Genomic DNA, 20,685 nt, shown 5'->3' on the forward strand with positions numbered 1-20,685 from the left:
ATGGAACCACGAAGTGGGGCTTCTGAAATACAAATCATGTTCTTTCTAGAACTAGTTACCAGATACATAGGTATGTATACTTTGTGAAAATTCAATAAACTGTGCACTTATGATTCATATACTTTTCTGTGTCTATTATGCTTTAAATACTAACACACTAAAAAGATTTCTATAAACTCTACGCCTTTGAAGGAAAATTGTGTACATCTCCCATTCGCTTTTCTGATTTGCCATCATTACCTCTCATAGACATGTCTTAATTCCTATTACCTTATATAGAAGAGTCAGCTTTGCCTTAATTAACGTTATTGGTATATTATTGTATAATACACAAATGATTACATAATCATCATTTTAGGTTAGTTTCATATCAGATCCCAAGAAAAAACTTTGAGAAGACAGTAACTTGTGACAGTATATTAGTTATCTGGGGAAGGAAAAAAAACCTCCTTGAACTTTAGTTTTGCTTGGCCCTTTGTTTTGGCTGATGTCTGCCTACCACCACAGTGATTTAACATGCATAAAATGCTCAAAGGAGCTTTTTCAAAAGCCTGTGCTTGTGGAAAGTTGTTTTTCTGATGATGTGGCTATCTTGTGTTTATGCAGTTCCCTCCATCCATGTAGGTTAAAGTACTTTGCAATACCGTTGTGTGATGTCACCTTCCATTTAGAGAAATGTAGGCCCACGTACATAGTGAACCAAATAAAAATTGTAACAGTGTCTTTTTACAGCGTCTCTCAGTGCACCTTAAGAAGCACCGCATTCTTTGCCTACACTTAGAAGTGTGAGAACTGAAGTATAAAACGACTGATCCTCTCAAGGGCCCAGAGTCAATCAGACGGTGAGCCAGGAGTGGAACTCTCTAACTCTAGGGCGACCGAAGGGGAAAAAGTAACAAAAACCTACACCCTTCAATAAATGCTTAGCTGCTGAACTCTTGTAATAGGAAACTGCGGACGATGCCGAAATCATGCCCAGAAAGAGCGCTGTCACCAGAGGCCCCCACGACGCTGACCTTCCAGGGAGCCCCATCACTCCAAGCCGCGCGGGCCAGCATTCACTGGGCGCAGCTTCCGCACGGCCACAACTCCTTCCCCGAGGAGTCTGGGCCGGAAATTCCAGGGCTGTTCTACGCTCATTCCAATCATTCTCCGGTCGCCCAAACCTGGCCAAGCCGTTTACATGAGATGCGCCTGGCACCGCCCGTGGAGCCGATTCCACTCGCTCACCCAGAGTTTCTCAGGCCGGATGCGCAGCCACCGCGTCAGCCAATCGCCGCTCGCTGGAAGCCTCTCGGCCGGGGCTCACCCGCGCGCCGAGTTGCCCGCGCCCCCAAACGACCAGCGGGGCGGGGCGCGAGAGAGGGAAGGGGACAGCCACACGCCGCGCGCGGGGCCCTGCGGAGAGACGGCGCGCACCCGGCATGCGCGTGCCGCGCCTCCAGGCCCGTGAGGCGGGGCCTAGGGCGAGCGGGAGAATTAGTGAAGTCCTCGGAGGAGTTGTGAGAGGACAGTAGGCCGTGTTAGCCTGCGCGGCTGACCCCGCAGAGCGCCATGGTTGTCGGGTCCGAGGCGGCGGGTGGGTTCCAGGAGAGGAAAACAGTGCCTGGAGGGAACCGAACCTGGTTAGAAGAGGGAAAGCGCGTCTTGTGGCCTCAAACTTTGTCGAGTCTTCACAGAACCTGGCGAAATTATGGTTTCCGTTTTTGTGTGTGGTTTGGGGTGAGGGAAAGTGGGAATAGGGCGCTGGGGAGAGCGGAGAGGGGCATGTTCCGAGGTGTTAATCGAATGGCAAATGCAAGAGATCGGGCTCCAGCTGAGTGAACAAAAGTGATACATAGGTCCTGGCCAAAGAACGTTTCAGACAAAAACCTTGGAGTTGGTGACTTTTTTGACTTGGTGCTGGAAAGAAATCAGGATTCTTACCTTGGATAAGTGCATTCTCTAAGACAAAATGGTGAACCTTGCAGAATTAAAGTCCTCATTCGTCTGCGTCCGTGTTGAAACAAGAAAGGACTGGTAAATAATAGCTAATAACTGCTAGTAATTCAAGTGTGGTTACCTTGTTCCACAGGTGAGAATCGCTTTTATAAATGTCACCGTGACTCCTGTTACTCATGATTCCTACAGACACTAAAGATTTATCGAGTACGTACTATGTGCCAGGTACTCTTCTGGGGGCTGGATAATGGGCAATAATGATTTTTTTTCATGTCCCCAGAGAATAGGCATACTATGATGGGTGTTGACGGGTTCCCGAATTAGTGGTTAAAGTTAATGAAAGGAAAGTTAGTAAGTGTAAAATAGGTAATAAAAAAAAGACATGGAAGGATTGGATGTAAATTAATTGAAACAAAATAGTGTGTGTACATCCTTATCTCCTTTGAAAAAAGAAACAGAAGAGAAAATAGGTTATAATAAACACAAAATTTTGGTTATGCTATAATGAACAGACAGTGTTCACATCATGTAAACTGAGAAATGGCTTTGGGAGAAAGGAGTTGAAAGGATGAGGAAGACAGAATTAGGAAGGAGTTAGCAAAATGAAGAGATAGAGGTGAGAGCGGAGGTGTAGAGAAAATGGAATTCCTTGTAGAGGAATCAGTGTGGAGGTGAGATACTACAAGGAACTGTAAACACTTTAATATTATCACAATATAGAATTTAAGACAAAAAGTGGTGGGAAATGAGTTTGGAGAGATTATGAAGGGTCTTCCATTTTGTTTAAGTATCTTGCACTTGATTCTATAATCCATAGGAATCGAAAGTGAAGCAGGAGTGATTTAGATAAATCAGATTTTCACTTTAGGTAAATAATTGATCAATTTGGAAAATATATTTCAGAATCAAAATTGTCAAATTTCCAAGACTAGTTTATCCAGGTGAAAAATAATAAAAGGTATGATGTAGGGCAGGATAGATGGGAAAGGATGGCTTGAAGAAATACGAAATAGAGTTTGAAGAATTTAGAAAATGACTAGTTAGAGAAAGAAGGAGTTAGTGATATTAGAGGAATGGGTGAATAAGTAAGTTCAGTTTTGAATAGAATGTGTTTGAGTTGCTTGCGGAACATCTAAGAGGAGCTTTCAATGGCTAACAGGTGGGGTAGTTCATACAGCATGTTTGCACCAACAGCACTGGACAAAGGGATGATTCACATCCTGGCTAGGACAGAGCGGGATGGCACAAGATCACCAGGCTACTCAGAACAACATGCAATTTCAAATTTATGAATTATTTATTTCTGCAATTTTCCATTTATTATTTTTGGAACACAGTTGACCTTGGGTAACTGAAGCTGTGGAAAGCTAAACTGTGAATAAGGGGGGACTACTGTACTGTGTTGCGACTCATGCTCTTAAGACTGGCCATTGGATCTGGCTTTGGCTAGATTATAGCCAGATCTTGGGAGACAATTCTTTATGGATCTCTTGTATCTGTGGTGTCTCAGGACAAATTTTGTTCTGGATTATCTTTTCAAAGATATTTGTATAACGAAGATGATGTCTTCTTCTGGTGTACAGGGAAGATTTGTTTTTTGACTAGTATAATAATGTCTTCCTCTGGAGCAATGGTTGGGCAGCTTTGCTGATAGACCCCCTATAAGACTGGACGTTTCTTAAGCTTGAGGCTCCTTACCTCTGACACAAACCCACTGTGTATGCAGCATCTACTTGGACCTGCATTTGCACTGCTCCTCTGGAACTTGGGGAAAGCAGTTGAAAATGATGAGAATCTGAAGCTCATGATGCCTACCAAGTCATAAGTAATTTATGATGCTTGCTGGGTCATAAGTAAGTCATGAGGCCTGCTGGGTTATAAGTAATAAAGTCTTTTGTCTCTGACTCAGGAGTCTAATGTTCAGCATCTATGAAGCTATGTCAGACTAACTTGTTAACTTACAAGTAGGGTAAAATCTCAGATCTTTCACAGTTCTTGACACCAGAGTTTTAGGTGGGTCATCTACATGGAATTAATTTCAAATAGACAGATGGGGAAGGATAGTGATGTTATGATTTGAAGTCACAAACTTCAAAGGAGGTAGGAGTTTTTTAAGTAGAAGAAGCAGACTAGGGGAAAGGGGTTGGGGAGATGTTGGTTAAAGGATACAAAATTTCAGTTAGGAGGAATAAGTTTAAGATCTATTGTACAACATGGTGACTGTAGGTAATAACAATGTATATTCTCTTAAAAATTGCTAAGAGAATAGATTTTAAGTGTACTCACCACAAAAAAATGATAAATATGCGAGGTAATGAATATGTTAATTACCTGGATTTAGTCATTCCAGATTCCACAGTATATACATATTTCAAAACAACATGTTATACATTTATCATATATACAGTTTTACTTTCTCGAGTTAAAAGTTTATGGAAAAACAAAAAAAGAAGCAAAAATGGTTTTGAAATGGCAGTGGGGAATCAAAAGACACTTTCCCGACCTCCAGATGGACTGTATCATGTGAGAGACAAAGCCTTCACTTGAGAGGATTGTAGGGAAAATGAGTGTCTTTGAGGGAGGTACATGTTTTAATCAGGGCAAGAAAAGGAAGGGAACATTCTGAGAAGAGGTTGAAATATAGAAGAGATTGTTGTTAGTAAACCACAATTATCAGAGGACTAGCAGGAGAATTTGGGTGAGAGGAGGGAATTCTGACTTTGGGACAGATTAGGAGATGTATAGAGTAAGATGTATAGAGTAAGATGAATATAAGAAAGTGATCACTGAAGGTAAACAGGGATGTGAGATTGAAAGAGAAAATCTTGGCTTGGTGCAGTGGCTCATGCCTGTAATCCCAGCACTTTGGAAGTCCGAGGCAGGAGGATTGGTTCAGGCCAGGAGTAGGAGACAAGCCTGAGCAACATAGCAAAACCCTGTCTCTACAAAAAAATAGAAAAAAATAGCTGGGCATGGTGGTATACACCTGTGGTCCCAGCTACTCAGGAGGCTGAGGCAGGAGGATTGCTCGAGCCCAGGAGTTTGAGGTTGCAGTGAGCTATAATGATGCCACTGCACTGCAACCCTGGCAACAGAGCGAGACCCTTGTCTAAAAAAAAAAAAAAAGACAAAGACAAAACCAAAAACACAAAGAGAGAATCTTGGAAGACAAATTCTCATCTAAATTCAATTGCAGTTACTACTGAGATATAGTAAGTGAAAGAGGCATAGGCACAGTATGGAGTTCAGTAGCGAGGTCTAGAATGGAGGCAGAAGGAATCAGTATATGTATGATAATTAAAGCTATAAAAGTGAATGACCCAGGGAATGTCTATACAGTAATAACAGAAGAGGGCATATGACTAGAACTTCAACATTTAAGGGTGAGATGGAGAAGGATCAGCCTTTAAAGGGGAGAGAGGAATAAGCAAAGACATAGGGAGAAAATGTTTTAAATGGGGAATATTGGATCAAAGAAAGAGTAGTCAATTGTAGAATGCTGCTCAGTGGTCAAGTAAGATAAGGTTCTGGAAAAGTATGTGTAGAAGAAGAAATGAAGGCTTGAGAGTCTAACTTTTTAAATAATGATTAGTAATGGCAAAGTCAGAACTAGAACCTTTAAAAATCTTTCTTACTATCAAGAGTATATCTGAAAGTCTTTGCTGCTTCTGTATTTTGTCTATACTGAAGCTATACTTAGAAATATATGACCATTTCCATATTTTAAATAAGTTGAAAATATTATTAATGTAATATAAAGTTTGGTATACAAATCTGATCCTGATTAAAACAGTTATCATCTACTACATCCCCTAGGGATGATGTCTAAACTCCTTCTCAGGCTCTTCCATCTGACTATGGCCTACATTCTAGCCTCACATTTGGCCTACTTTGTGAATAAATTAAAATAATCTCTTAGGCTCGTGAAATGGCTGCTATGTTTTTTTTGTTAGTATTTTCTAGTTTCTCTATCTGCACATAGTCATGGAGTAGTTATCACTTAATAACACCAATATTGTGCTTGGCACTGGAATATGCAAGAGAGGCAAATCAGTAAAAAAGTTTAAAAGAAAAAACAACCTATGGGTCTCAGTGACAGCATGATGTTGGAACAAGAAGCTCCAAGAATTGTTCCTTTCACTGAAACAATTATTGAGCTGCTGAGAATTATTAGAATCAACTATTTGGGAACTATGGAGTCTGGTATCACACTTGCAGCATCCAGGGGAGCATGCAATCAGCTGGTGAATTTTGGTGTTTGGCATAGCAGCTACCAGCACTCCTCCATAGCCCCAATGCCATGACAAGAGATGCTGGGGACAGTGGTGTACATTCTTGGCGTAGAGGACTGGTGACAAAGTTTCCAATAAGGACCTTGTCCTCCAAAAATTTGGGTTGTTTGTTTTGCTCTGCCTGGTGTGCCACTGAGGGATCAGCACAGATGCTGGCCATCGTTTCAACTCCATTGGGTTTAACCTGCTTCCCAGCAGCAGCTGTTAAAGGAATTTAAAAAGAACACTTTATTTTCTTTTCTTACTGGATCCAGGCACTTAAGTGAATCTCTGTCAGGTCACTGGCTAACCATGGAGATAACGGAACAGAGATTTAAGTAACCACACATGACAGGGGATATAGTCTTTGCAAAAATAATTTAGAAAAGTCATTAAACAAATGGATGACCACAGCCTTCAAGAAGAAACAACAGCGATCATTGGAGAGGAGTGAGAATCCAATTTCCAGAGTTACTGGACATATTCAAAATGTCCAGTTTCAAACCAAAAAATTATAAAGTTACACAAAGAAATAGGAAGGTATGGACCATTCACAGGAAAAAAAGAAATTGACAGAAACCATCCCTGTAGGCTAGAAATAGGATTTACTAGACAGTCACTTTATCTTAAATTTGCCAAAAAACTAAAAGAAATCATGGACAAAGAACTAAAGGCAATCAGCAGAATGATGCATGAGCAAATAGGGAATATAAACAAAGAAACAGGAAATATAAAAGAAATCAAACATAAATTTTGGAGCTGAAATATATCAAGAGCTGTAATGGAAAACTCACTAGAGGGGTTCAACAGCAGATAGGAGGCAGGAGAAAGAACCAGTGAGCTTGAGGATAGGCTATTGAAATGACGCAGTCCGAGGAACAGAAAGGAAAAATTCAACAGAGTAGAGTTTAAGGAAACTATGGGACACTATCAAGCATATGAACGTAAGCATAAGAGGAGAAGACAGATAGGGGCAGAAAGAAAATTTCAATATATAATGGCAAAAATCTCCCCAAATTTGATGAAAAGCATGAACTTTGTTATTGACTGAATTGTGGCCCCCTAAAATAGTATGTTGAAGCCCTAACCCCAATGTAATTGTATTTTGAGATGGGGCCTTTAAGGAGGTTATTAAGGTTAAATTAAGTTGTTATTAAGGTTAATGAAGTTGTAAAGGTGGGATCTTAATCTGATAGTACTGATGTCCTTATAAGAAAAGGAAAAAGCACTAGAGAACTCTCTCTTTACATGCATTCACAGAGAAAAGGCTATATGAAGACACAGTAAGAAGGTTGCCTTCTGCAAGCTAGGAAGAGAGGCCTCACTAGAAATGAACCCTAATGGCATCTTTATCTTAAACTTCGAGCCTCCAGAACTGGAAGACAATACATTTCTGTTGTTAAGCCACCCAGTCTGTGGTATTGTGTTATGGCAGGCTGAGAAAACTAATACAAACCTACATATCCAGGAAACTTGCCAAACTCCAAGCAAGATAAATTCAGAGATAAATTCAATGAGACATATTATAATCAAACTGTCAAAAGAAGAAGAGAAAATCTTGAAAGCAGCAAGAAAGAAGCAAATCATCACACACAAAGGATCCTCAATAATATTAACAATTGATTTTGTATTAGAAATCCTGGGAGCCAGAGGCAGTGGTTGATAATAGTTAAAGTGCTAAACGTAGAAAAAAAAAACCTGTCAACAGAGAATTTTATATCCAGCAAATCTATCCTTCAAAAATAAAGGATAAATTTAGACATTCCTGGGTAAATAAAAATTAAAGGAGTCTGGCACTTATGGACCTGCCCTATGAGAAATCCTAAAGGCAGTCTTTCAAGTTATTAATAAAATGAAAAGTTCCTAACTCATTCCTGGTTTCAAAACTCACTGATTACAAAGCTACATTAGTCAAAACAGTTTGGTACAGCCATAAGGTCAGACTTATAAATCAATGGAATACAATAGAGAGCGCAGAAAGAAAACCAAATATCTATGGCCAATTGATTTTCAACAAGCGTACAAAGACCATTCAACTGGGAAAAAATAACCTCTTTAACAAATGGTGCTAGGACACCCAGATAAGCATTCGCAAAAGAATAAATTTGCATCACTACTTCACTCCATATTCAAAAACTAACTCAAACTTGATCAACAACCTGAATATAAGAGCTATAACTGGAAAACTATTAGATAAAATATAGGGGTAGGTCTTCATGACTTCAGATTTGGAAGTGGATTCTTAGGTTGACACCAAAGGCAAGAACAACAACAGAAAAGAAAAACTAGATAAACCAGACTTCATAAAAATTAAAAGCTTTTGCATATCAAAGGATGTTATTGGCCAGGTGCAGTGGCTCATGTTTGTAATTCCAGCACTTAGGGAGGCTAAAGCAGGAGGATCACTTGAGCCCAGGAGTTCAAGACCAGCCTGGGCAACACAGTGGGCCCCCATCTCTGCAAACGAAAAGTAAGAAAAACATTGGCAGGCATGGTGACATGGACTTGTAGTCCTAGCTACCTGGGAGGCTGAGATGGGAGGATCACTTGAGCCCAGGAGTTTGAGGTTACAGTGAGCTGTGATCACACCGCTGCACTCCAGCCTGGATGCAGAGTGAGAGCCTGTAGGAGGAGGAGGGGGAGGAGGAAGGAGGGAGAAGAAGGAGAAGAGAGAAGGAAAGAGGAAGAAGGAGGTAAAGAAGGGAGAAGAAGGGGGAAGGAGGGAGGAGGACGAGGAGGAAGAAGGAGGGAGAAGGAAGGAGGAAGAAGGAGGAAGAGAAGCAAGGGAGTAAGAAGGAAGGAAGAAGAAGAGGAAGAGGAGGGGGATGAGGAGGAAGAAGAGGAGGAGGAGGATAGGAAGAGGAGAAAAAAGAGGAAGAGGAGGAGGAAGGGGAAGAAGAGGAGGAAGAAGAAGAAGACGAGGGGGAAGAAGAGGAAGGAGGAAGAAGAAGAGGAGGTGGAAGAGGAGGAGGAAGAAGAAAAGAAAGAAAGAAAAGGACATTATCAAGAAATGAAAAGCCAACCCACAGAATGGAAAAAAACACTTGCAAATCATATTTAATAAGGGCTTAATATCAAGAATGTAAAACAACTCTTAAAACTCAACATACAAACAACTCAATTAAAAAATGAGCAATGGGTTGAACAGACATTTCTCTGAAGAATATATATAAATGGCTGACAAGTATATGAAAAGATGCCAACTTCATTGGTCATTATGGAAATGCAAATCAAAACCACAATGTGATACCACTTCACTAGATGGCTATAATCAAAAATGGAAAATAACAAATGTTGGGAGGGTCGTGGAGTAGGAATGTTCATACATTGATAGCGGAGGTGTAAGATGATATGGCTGCTGAGAAAAAGTTTGATAGTTCCTCAAAAAGTTAGACATAGAATCACTATGTGACCCAGCAATTCCACTCCTATGTTCAAGAGAAAAGAAAACATATGCCCACATGGAAACTTGTATGTAAATGTTTATAACAGTATTATTCATAGTAGCCTAAAGGTGGAAATTAGTCAGTGGTCATCAATGGATGAATGGATAAACAAATTGTGATAAATGGAATATTATCCAGTCATAAAGAGAAACAAAATACTGATACATCCTACAATTTGGACGAATATTGAAAACATGCTAACTGTGAAAAGCCAAATACAAAAGGTCACATATTGTGTGATTCCTTTTATATGAAATATTCAGAATAGGAAAATCCATAGAGACAGGAAGCATATTAGTTGTTGCCATGGGATAAAGGAGAGGGAAATTGGAGTGCTTACGTAAAGAATATAGGGTGTTCATCTGGGATAACTGTGATTCATTCACTACATCAATATTTATTAATATATAATATATAATATTTATGTAATATTATATATACCACTCAATATTATTCCTTCTATGTGCCAGGGAGTATCCCAGTTATTTTTGCATGGACTTTACACTAAAGAGGTAGAAAAGACAAAGAATATACAAATAAACACAGAATATATCTAGGTGTTGAACATTACAATCAAGAAAAATAGGATAGATAAAGAATGAAGAAAGTTGGGGAAAAGTGCTATTTTTTAAAAAGTGTATTTTTATTTTTACTGTGTATACTTGAGGTTTACAACATGAAGTTATAGGATACATACAGATAATAAAATGGTTACTACAGTGAATCAGATTAATGTATCTATCATCGCACATGGTTACTTTTTGTGTTTGTTATAGGAGTCGCTAAAATCTATTAAACACTTTATTTAACAAAAAATCCCTAATATTATGCAATTTTTCTTTTTTCTTACCTGCCTTAAGAAGCAAGATATAATATAATTACTTTTAGTCCTCATGATCTCTAAACTTAAAATTAGATCATGCAATATTTTTCTTTCTGTCTGCTTACTTCACTTTGTATAACATTTTCCAGGTCCATCCATGTTGTGGCAAATGGCAGGATCACCTTTTTCAAGGCTGAATAATATTCCATAGTGTGTGGGTTGACCACATTTTCTTTATCTAGTCATCCTAAATGTCAATAGACAGGTTATTTTCATATGCTGGCTATTGTGAATAATGCTACAATGAACATGGAAGTGCAGATATCTTTACAAGGTGGTGATTTCATCTCCTTTGGGAATATAGCCAGAAGAGAGATTACCGGGTTATATGGCAGTTCTATTTTTCAATTCTTTAGGAACCTCCATCCTATTTTCCATGTCTGTACCAATCCACATTCTCACCAACAGTGTACCAGGGTTCTCTTTTCTCCACGCCCTTGTCAATATTTGTTATCATTTGTCTTTTTGATAATAGCTATTGAAAGGTGCTATTTAAGATAGAGAAAACCTACCTGTTAAAGTAATATTTGTGCAGAAGTCTGAAGTGAAGCAAAAACCACGGGAATGTTTAGGAAAAGAACATTCCTGGCACAGGGAAAAGCAAATGCAAAGATGGGAGCATGCTTGCGGTGTTCAGAGAAATGCCAAGAAAATCAGTGTGACAAGAACAGAGTGAAAGAGTGTTAGGAAATAAGTATGGAGAAGTAACCAGAAATTAAATATCATAGGACCTTTTGGGCTACGGCTAGGATTGGATTCTACTCTAAAGATAACAGGAAGCTACTAGGTGGCTTAGAACAGGTGAGTGATATCAGAAATATGCTTTAAGAGGATCACTCTGTCTAGTGTAATAATACAGCCTAATAATAGAGGGCTCCTGAGTTATACATACTTAGGTTCAAATAAGATCTCAGCCAAATACTCGTGTGACTTCAGGTAAGTTACTTAACCTCAGTGCCAGAGTTTCCTCCTTTGTAAAATGTAGTTGAGACTACCTCTGTCACAGGGATATTGTGAATGAGATGAGTTACAAAGTGCTTAGTTAGCCCAGTGTCTGGCACAAGGTCAGCATTCAATGAATGGTATAATTATTGCAATTGGCTAGGTAGGCTCAATATGGCCTGAAGATTGCAAATTCATCTTCACTTTTCTATAATAGAACCTCCCCTATTCTCCCCAACCCAACCCCACATTCTAAATATTAGGTTACTATGTTCTAATCTGATATGAACCAAGACATTAGATCTCCACCTTTTTAAGAATTGGGTCTAAAATTAGTTCTAAGTGATGGCCTAGGGAGGTTTTAGGATGAAAGTGGATTCCTACAAGTTAACCACTTAGAGGCCTTTTTAGCTCCTAAATTCCCAGTTATGTTCCAAAAAACAGAATTCTGGCATATGAATGACCTCTTCATGTTGTTCCTATTCTATCACAATAAAGTATGCTAAAAAAAAAGTTTCCTCATTAACTATTTCATTCACACTGTCCAGTAGAGTTCCTTGGAATTTAGAAATGCCTTTAGGTGATGGAGGATAATCTAATACACAGAACCTAAAATTTGTCCTTCATAACAACATGATGCCTTGGTATTTGTCAAGTATAAGTTTCAAGTAGTGATACTCAGACCCAAAGATTTTAAAGCACATAATACTTCTAATAATTCTGCATAAGAATATTATAGAACAATAGATCACTTGAATAGTTCAAGAGTTAATAGGTAATCTCTTTCGCTGGTCAACATTCCTTAATCTGATATCCAGACCACTCTCCTCAACTTCCTACCCTATTCCATGGATAGGCTCCATGTATGCCAAATTCTGTTTGTGTGTGTGTATCTGTGTGTATGTACGGAGTGTGTTTTGACACTGAAAATGGAGACTTTGGGCCTGCAATTGCTATATATCTTTAAATGAATGGTACTTTAAAATATGGTTCTAGTCACAGTACAGTGAGTATCATGGGATTACATTACATTTTCTAGTTAGACACTAACATAAACTTTAGCCTTGAGGAAAACAAAATCTGTGAAAAATGAGCAAATATTGTCATCTTAAAGTATAGGTCTTGATTCCTAAACTTTTTTCCCAAACTGTGGCAGACTGCTGGTTGTTCCTAAATGTTCTCCTCTTTTTCCGTAATCGTAATGTCTTTTTGCTGGACACATTGCCACCCACAAAAATATATTTCTCAACCTCCCTAATACGCAGATATAGTTCTCGTATTCAAGTTCTGGCAAATGAGGTTATTGCAGTTTCCAAGATTTTCTTTATTTTTCTTACCTTTCTCCCTCTGCTAGCTGGAGCTTTATTTGTAGCTTACCATTGGGTTATTACATGAGGGGTAAATAAATTTATCTTATTTACGCCACTATTAATTTGGTGTTGTACTGTAACTGATGCAGTGACCCAATACATAAACTTTATTCCAAAAAGACACTGAAGAAATTGTGAGGTATTTAAGTTCAGTGGGTATTTTAAAGTTCCTGATAGATAAATCAAAAATTTAATTATGTAATTCTCTACAAAGATCAGCTAAATAAATCAATAATTTTAAAAGTATAAGCTTGATACTTTAGCAGTTTTGCTCTTACTGCAAGTCATTACATCATTATTCAAAATAATAACAGAAAGAACAATGTGATGAATTGAGTCTAGGGAATCTAGTAGGTCAAGCAAATATTACCATTGTTCCCCAGTGCTAAACCGTCCAGCATTCCAATATTGTCCAAGAGCAAATTTAACTGCAGATAAGGGATATATTCCATAATCAGAGCTCTTAGCGCAGTGGGTACTTGTTGACTCTGAATTGGCTCTTGCTGACTCCCAAACTCCAGAATGTTCTTATGCGTAGGCAGCATCTCTGCAACTATCTTCTAGAGGTGTCGGGCTGGATTACATGTGATATCAGGCCTTGCTTTTTTTTCACTTAAAGATATCTGTTCTAGTGCAGACAGGTAAAAAAGAGGAAGCAATTTTTTAACAGGGTATTTGAAAGGCGATCTGGGAGAGTTTTCTGACTGAATCCTAGGGCTGTTGAGAGGCTGGGGTCTTAGTGAGACCACAAACCTGCACCCTCCTACTCCAGATGAAATCTTCAGAGGTGAAGATACTCATGGAAATAATGATGTCAAAAGGCGGTCTTTAACTTTTGACCTACCCAGGTGTGGTGGCTTGTACTTGCGATCCCAGCTACTTGGAAGGCTGAGGTGGGAGGATTGATTGAGGCCAGCCTGGGAAACCAGACAACGTAGTGAGACTCTGTCTAAAAAAAATCTTTACCTAAACGTATTATTGCCTTTCCTGAATAATCTAGGGAAGGCAAAAATTTACTTACACTGCAAGATAGTAGGATCTCCCTCATTAGATTATACATGTGACAAGTTGGGGGCAGATTTTTAGTTATATTGTCAGCATCTAGGAAAGTGCTGATACTTAGTAAGCTCTCAATGAATGTACGATTTGGTTCAGTGTGTGTCCTGGGGTTTAATAGTTGAGACCAATATTCTTTAAACTTAAAAAATTCTCCACTTGCATACAAATAAATGAAATTAATTTGGAGGGCATTTAACTCTTACAGGTTTCTGTGTGACAGAATGTAGTTTGTTAAGCCTGGGGTTAATATTTAAATCTACAATCCACTATCAGAAGAAGGAAGCCTAAATTACTCTTGGTGTGATTTTGGAAAACTCAGTTTCCACTTTGGAAAATGAGGGAAACATTTCCTATGAGCTCTGCAATTCTGTTTCTATGCCTAATATACAATAGGTTCTCAATATTTGTTGAATAAGTGATTTTCTAATGCACTCAAGACCCCATATTAGTAAAAGACTGAAAGATATTTCTTAAAAGCTTTTATTCTATCTAGTTAGAAAAATTTCTGAAAACTATTCTTGGTAAACATTTTCAAACTTAGCAATTTTAATAAAATATTTAATCATATGAGAAACTTTATTTTTGCATATCAGATCACACAAACAGTAAGTTTTCCCAATTCCTCAAACACTTTAAATAATTTTGCCAGTCAGATATCACTAACTTTTAATGGCTTGGCCTAAAAAATAAAAATAATGACTAATTTATTGTATTCTGTACATTTGATTGGAAAGCATATGTATTAAGTTGAACTATCCTAAATTGCTGCTATTCAATGGTCTTGACCTTCAAAAATGGCAATTTTAAATGGCTCAAACTAAATATGTTTAGCATGAACAGGTTTAAGAAATATGACAAGAGGGATTCCAAAGCCTCTCAATTCTCCCTTTTACTCTATTTTTCTAAAATTTCACAATCTTGTATCTCTTCTACATAGCATTTGCAACTTGTGGTTTAAAAACAGTATAAATTTGTATTTTAGTTTTGCTAACTATGGTAAGGGGCAAGTATAAGTAATTAAACGTTTTATAGAGAGAATATACTGTAAGTTACTTAATGATTTAGGTCAGTGGTTCATAATTTTAACGTTCATAACAATCACCAGAGAACTTGTTAAAATTATTAAAAGACAAGTTTCTGGGCCCTATCCCCAGAGATTAACACATTCACAAATTATGCTAATGATGCTGGGTACTAAAACCAAACTTTGAGAACCACTGACCTGGGTGTAGGAGAGACTTATTTGTAACCAGGCCTTTTCTTTTTTTTGGTCTTTCAGTAGGTAACACTCACATTGATGAGGTATGAGATATATTCCCTTAAATCAAAACCATTTTTGGTAAAGTAGTGCATTAGCTCAATTATAAGATAATTGTAAATTGGATTTGCTTTGACTTGACTTAGTTGCTACAGTCCACAATTTCAGGACAACTAACTCCGAGGAATTCATTTAGCAGTCGCTTCTTTCGAACTGCACTGTGCTCTGGCTTGCCAAAAGAAACAAGGGGTCGCCCCAGCCTTGCACTTGGAACTCCAAGCCCGGGTCCCCTCACTTGCGTTATCAGAAACAGCTCATCCAGCTCGACAAACTCCGCAGGAGGCTCCTGACAGGGAAGCTTTGGGCGTCAATCGAGGAAATCAAGCCTGACCCGCTGCAGTGGGCAAACCCCACTCCATCAGCGAGTTTTCTCTCCAGTGACCTCCTCCGAGCAAAGGGCGCCCCAGAAGGAGCGCAGCGGACAGGGCCCGACCGCCCGGAGATCACGCGGCAAATTTGCGCCCCGAACCTCCGCCTTCCAGCAGTTGTTGCATTGCCGCTCCACAGGGGCCACTGGGCCCGAGGATCAACCTCCAGCCCCGGCTCTCTGTACCAGGAGAGGCTGTGCCAACCCGCGTTCAGGGTGCGAGCTCGCCCACTTACTCAGCTTGCGAAGATGCCGGCCAAGCCGGATGTCGGCTTAGCGCGCGAGGCTTCTCGGTAGGTCGTGGCCGGTGGTTCTGCTGGGAAGGCCGCCCCGCCGGAGGCTAGTCGTTTTCCCTACCGCGCGTCCCGACAGCATTTCGCGGACAAGTGTCCAACCGCAGTTCTGCCCTCCTCCTCAAAATTCCGCGCTCCCGACTCTTACAAGCTAACTCAGATCTTGTATAAATCCTGCCTCCCTCCTCTGAGTACTTAGGTCAGGACTCCTCAGGGCTTCTCATTGCATGCTCCGCTTGCTTGCGGACGTTTGTGCCTTAAATAGGCACATTGAAATCAAATGCATCTGTTAACACATATAAACACCTTTGATATAAAGGGCTCACAATTTATGGAGAGTTCTGCTGTGGGAAAAAAAAACATTTAGAAAAAAATCTATTATAACTAATCTTGGAAATAATTACCTCTAAATGTGGCCGGAGAAAGTTACTAACCATAAGATACGTCATGTGCATGTAATTTAAAGATACTTAAAATATAAATTATGAGTAGGTTGAAAATTTAATCTTACATACTGTGATGCATTTTTATTGTAAATATGTAAAGTAATTATTATAACTGGCTCATCGCCATAAAACATTTTATAAATGCAGCTATTCTTTTAATAAATTATATTATGGTAACTCTAATAAATCACATTAAGACACGGACTAGAAGATGTCTAATGTTTAATTTTGACTAGGTAAAATTTACTTTATTTTCAAACAAATTTGGACTTTTTATAAGGGACTACTGAAAATGATATTTAGTTATCATTATGTCACGAGCTGCTTGCATATCAGGGGTACCAAAGCCATCGGATGTGGCTCTTACAATCTGCACACTTTCCTAAAGATGTCATTCTATTAATATAACAATTGAGGCATTCTTTTCTTATAGGTAATTGTATAACGTCCATTCATTTTTATGATGACAGTGGCCCCACTGCTTACTTTTTTAGTTGTTTCCCAGTAGTGATGATGAATTTGCACCAATTTATTCACTATTTAGGTTAAATTTCACAATGTCCAAGGCTCTGCCAGCTGATCACCTGCCTTGTGATCAAAGAAAACTCAGCTGGCCCAAAGGGAAAGTGAGGCTAATTGATCAATATCCTAAGGTATGACTAATGACTCATAAGGCACCTGTATATTGATTTAGATGATCATACTATGTATTAGGCACTGCTAAACTCAAAGAATGTTAAAAGTGGATCAGACTCTAATCCCACTTATACTGTTTTGTTGGATGAATATTTGTCACAAACATAATGGGTGATTCCATCATAATTCTTACAATTATAACTAATACGAATGAAAATTAGGACATTTATAAAATAAAAGTAGTTACATAGTTGATTTGTATATTTTGTACTTTCATAATAGTAAAATAGAGTCATATTCTCTTTTACTTGACTAAAAGCATTTTCATAAAACTTTATCTTTATTGCATTGTAATAAATGTAGACTAAAACTGTTACATAAACTAGGTCAATGGCCAGAAAGCAATCAATATACAAGAGAGGTAGAATTTTAATAAAAACAGAAAATACATTTGGTTCTCTGGCACTCAGTTCTATTACTGATACTGCCATTGAATATAACTTGTGTGTGTGTGTGGTGTGTTATGTGACCTTTTGTTTATAAAGATCAAAAATACATTCTAGCTTTCTTAGGGGAAATAAAAAAGAAACTGGGAGGTTTATTGGAGACATACCAGGGTATCTCATGGAATTCAAGGTCCAGGATGCAATCCTGGAACAAACTGGAATCAGAGGCTGAAGCACTGAGGGGAACTCAGGAAGTGAACTGCCATCTCTTTTTTTTTGTTGAACTAAAATGTTTCAAATCTTTATTGTTTGGGAGTAAAGTAAATATGTTGATTGACTTTGGGTTTTTGTTTGTTTGTTTGTTTTGTTTTATTTTTTACCATCTCTTCTCTTTCTGAAGTGGTGAAGCATTCTTCCAAGGCAGCAGGGAGGTGGGAATCATAGGGCCACAAGTATTACTACTACAGCTGTTAGGATGGCTTGCCATAGTTTCACAAATTTGCCTGGTAAGGAGTAAATATGCCAAAATAGATTTAGAGAGTTTATTACTTACACAGACAGCAAACGCAAGTCATCATGGTACCAGTTCCCTGTGCCCTAGTACCACAGACAACACTGAACTGAAGGCCAGAGGGTAGGTGCTATGAGTGGTGGGTCACTCTACTTTTGAGAACCTACTTCTAAACCACAGCCAAGCAGTTTTATAGACTTATGCTGAAGTCTGCAGTTGTAATCTACATGGGAGTAAGGTGGAAAGTCTTGTGCTCTGCTGAAACTAGAGAGATGGATGGGCAAATGGCCTTGTGGCAATATTCCACAATATAGGGAGGAGAAACTGCCTCTTAGTAGCTCATCACAGGCTGCTTACCTTCCCTTTCACTTGGAGAAATTACAGGGCATTCTGAAGACTCAGGCCAGACTGTGGTCAAGCCTTGCCTACACAGCCCATATGGAGATATATGTCATGCTGTGTAGCTATTTCCCTGTGTTCTTCTGGTGTCCACATCAGTCTTCTTTCTTACAGTTGACTGCTGTTTTCTGCTCTTCCAGTCCATGTAGCAGAATGTGGTCCCTAGAAGACTCTAAGTATACATGCTCTTGGCTTCAGTTCCTTGCAGAGAGCAAGAGACTGACTTGCTTTTTTTTCAGTTCTAGTCCAAAATCCTGGGGTAAAGACTCAAAATAACCCAGCTTTGGCAGGGGCCCACCTCTGCAACAATCAACTGTAGCCAATCCCTATGTAGACTGGTGGGGCAGGTAGGTTGGGGAACTTTAGGGGAGATTACTTTCCAGAGGAAAAAACTAGAGGGATTATGAGATGGGCAATAGGTGTTCTCTATAACAGTATATACCTGCCTTTTATTAGAAGATGGTTTGTAATATTTTCATTTAAAAAACTAAAGAGATTGATGCATTGAGAGTTGCTTGGACAATACATATCTAAAGACTGGTCTTGAGATTATAGCTATAGCTATTATCTATAGAACTTGTTACCGATGGCAAGTTTGTCTTATGTGATGAAGGCTGTGCTCAAGACAAGTCAATATGTACTGGATTTTTACAGAGCAGGCTTCTAGTCTACGTTCTCAGCTTCAAGTAATAGCATAAGATTCAAGTGAGAGCGTCATCGAAGCCAATGATGAGAGCTTTAGGAAGATGAACAAGGCCCAACACTGTGAAGGGGGTAAAGATGAGAATGAGAAGAGGTCACTGGATTAGACCTTTGGTACTGAAATTGTGGTCCGTGGATGAGCAGCCGGAAAGAGTATGGTAGCACCTGAAAGCTTGTTGAAAATGTAGGCTCTCAGGCCTCACTCCACACCGACCATATCAGAATCTGCATTTTAGGAAGGCCCCAAGTCATTGGTTTGTACTATATAAAGTTTTAGAAGCACTGTGTTAAAAGACCTTTGAGAAAAAATATTCCCTAGATTGGGAAGTCCAAAGCCAAACTGAAGAGGGTTGCAAGTGAAATCTGTCTTAGTTTTCATTGCTAGCCAGAGAGAGAAGATGAATTCTGTAGTCCTTACTGTGTGCCCTCAATTTAGCTTTCAGGCTTATTTTCCATCCCTCTCCTACACATTCCATCCAGTTTCTGCTAAATAGGTCTGCTTACCATTCTTGGATGTTGCCTAGACCTTTCCATGTTTATTCCCAGTGCCTGGAATGTCTTCTCCCTATTTTCTCTACCAATCGAAATCCTATCCATTTTCCAAGGCCCAGCTTGAAAATGATTTTCTGCCTAAATGTGTCCCAGATGGCCTCTACAGCTCCCTGCAGCCTTGACATTCTCATTAACACGTGAATGATGCAAATAATAAAGCTGGCTAACATTTATTGGGTAAATACTAAATGGCAGACCCAGTTGTAAGCTTTGCATGTATTAACATTTTTTAGTCCTCACCACAACTCCACAAGGTAGACAGGATTATAATCCCCAGTTACAGGGAAAGACACCAATGCACAGAGGGGATAATTAACATGCCATGGTTGAACAAGCGTGCAGCCATTTTTACAGGAAATGAGGGAAAGGAGAGGGACTGGGAGAACGCTGTTCCCACTGCCAGGCAGTTTTAGAAGCTGGAAAGCTCAAGTTGTGTCTACTAGCTATCATTATCTCTGTAGCTCTTACTAGTTTACATTCCTTTAAAGAACTCTTTTATCTACAGATATAATCCTTACAGTTTTTCCACTGAATAGTATCTTGCTCACTCCAAATAATTTCTTCTGTATAGGAAAAAAATTAGCTTTCAAGAGCATAGGTCTACTTCAGACCCTCCCATTCTCTCTAATGATCAGGTTGGGCCCTTTTCAAAGCCAATGGGGTTGTTCTTATTTTCCATGTCATATAGGAGCCTGTCAGGCCCACATGAATGGTCATTCTCTACAGCCTTTCACAGGGTTTTCACACCCAACCTCAAAACCTCCCAGGGTCTGTGACAAAGTCCCGTTGGGCCTCTGAGAGGCCCTGCTCTTGCCAGGACCTGTCAGGCTTCCTCCTGAGGTCATGCCTAGGCCTTGTCCACACTGAATTCCCTTCTCCAGTGGCAACTCTAGGACCCTCCTCCTGCCTCCCAGAATCTTATATCCCTCAAAGTCAGCAAGGCCAACTCAGAATGATTCCTATAGCATTCTTCCCTTCTATATACCATGTACGTTAGCACCATGCTGGCAAGACACTGATTTATTTTCCAAAATTTCTAGGCTGTTGGTCCCTCCTCTCCAACCTCAACTTAGTCTCTGGTATCTTTTTTTTTTTTTTTTTTT

At 39.3% G+C, this 20,685-nt stretch overlaps 1 protein-coding gene across 1 annotated transcript in view; it reads left to right on the plus strand.

The window, feature by feature from the left end:
- Nucleotides 1–1,954: 1,954 nt before the first annotated feature.
- Nucleotides 1,955–20,685, plus strand: part of LOC105805115 — a 45,242-nt gene continuing 26,511 nt past the window's right edge. The window contains exons 1-3 of the mRNA XM_012637929.1: nt 1,955–2,019; nt 15,510–15,890; nt 16,881–16,989. Of these exons, the coding sequence (XP_012493383.1) occupies nt 1,955–2,019; nt 15,510–15,890; nt 16,881–16,989 (555 nt within the window). The remainder of the gene's footprint in view (nt 2,020–15,509; nt 15,891–16,880; nt 16,990–20,685) is intronic.

This window comes from Propithecus coquereli, unplaced genomic scaffold (genome assembly GCF_000956105.1).
Source record: "Propithecus coquereli isolate 6110/MARCELLA unplaced genomic scaffold, Pcoq_1.0 Scaffold125, whole genome shotgun sequence".
In the NCBI taxonomy this organism is placed as follows: Eukaryota; Metazoa; Chordata; class Mammalia; order Primates; family Indriidae; genus Propithecus; species Propithecus coquereli.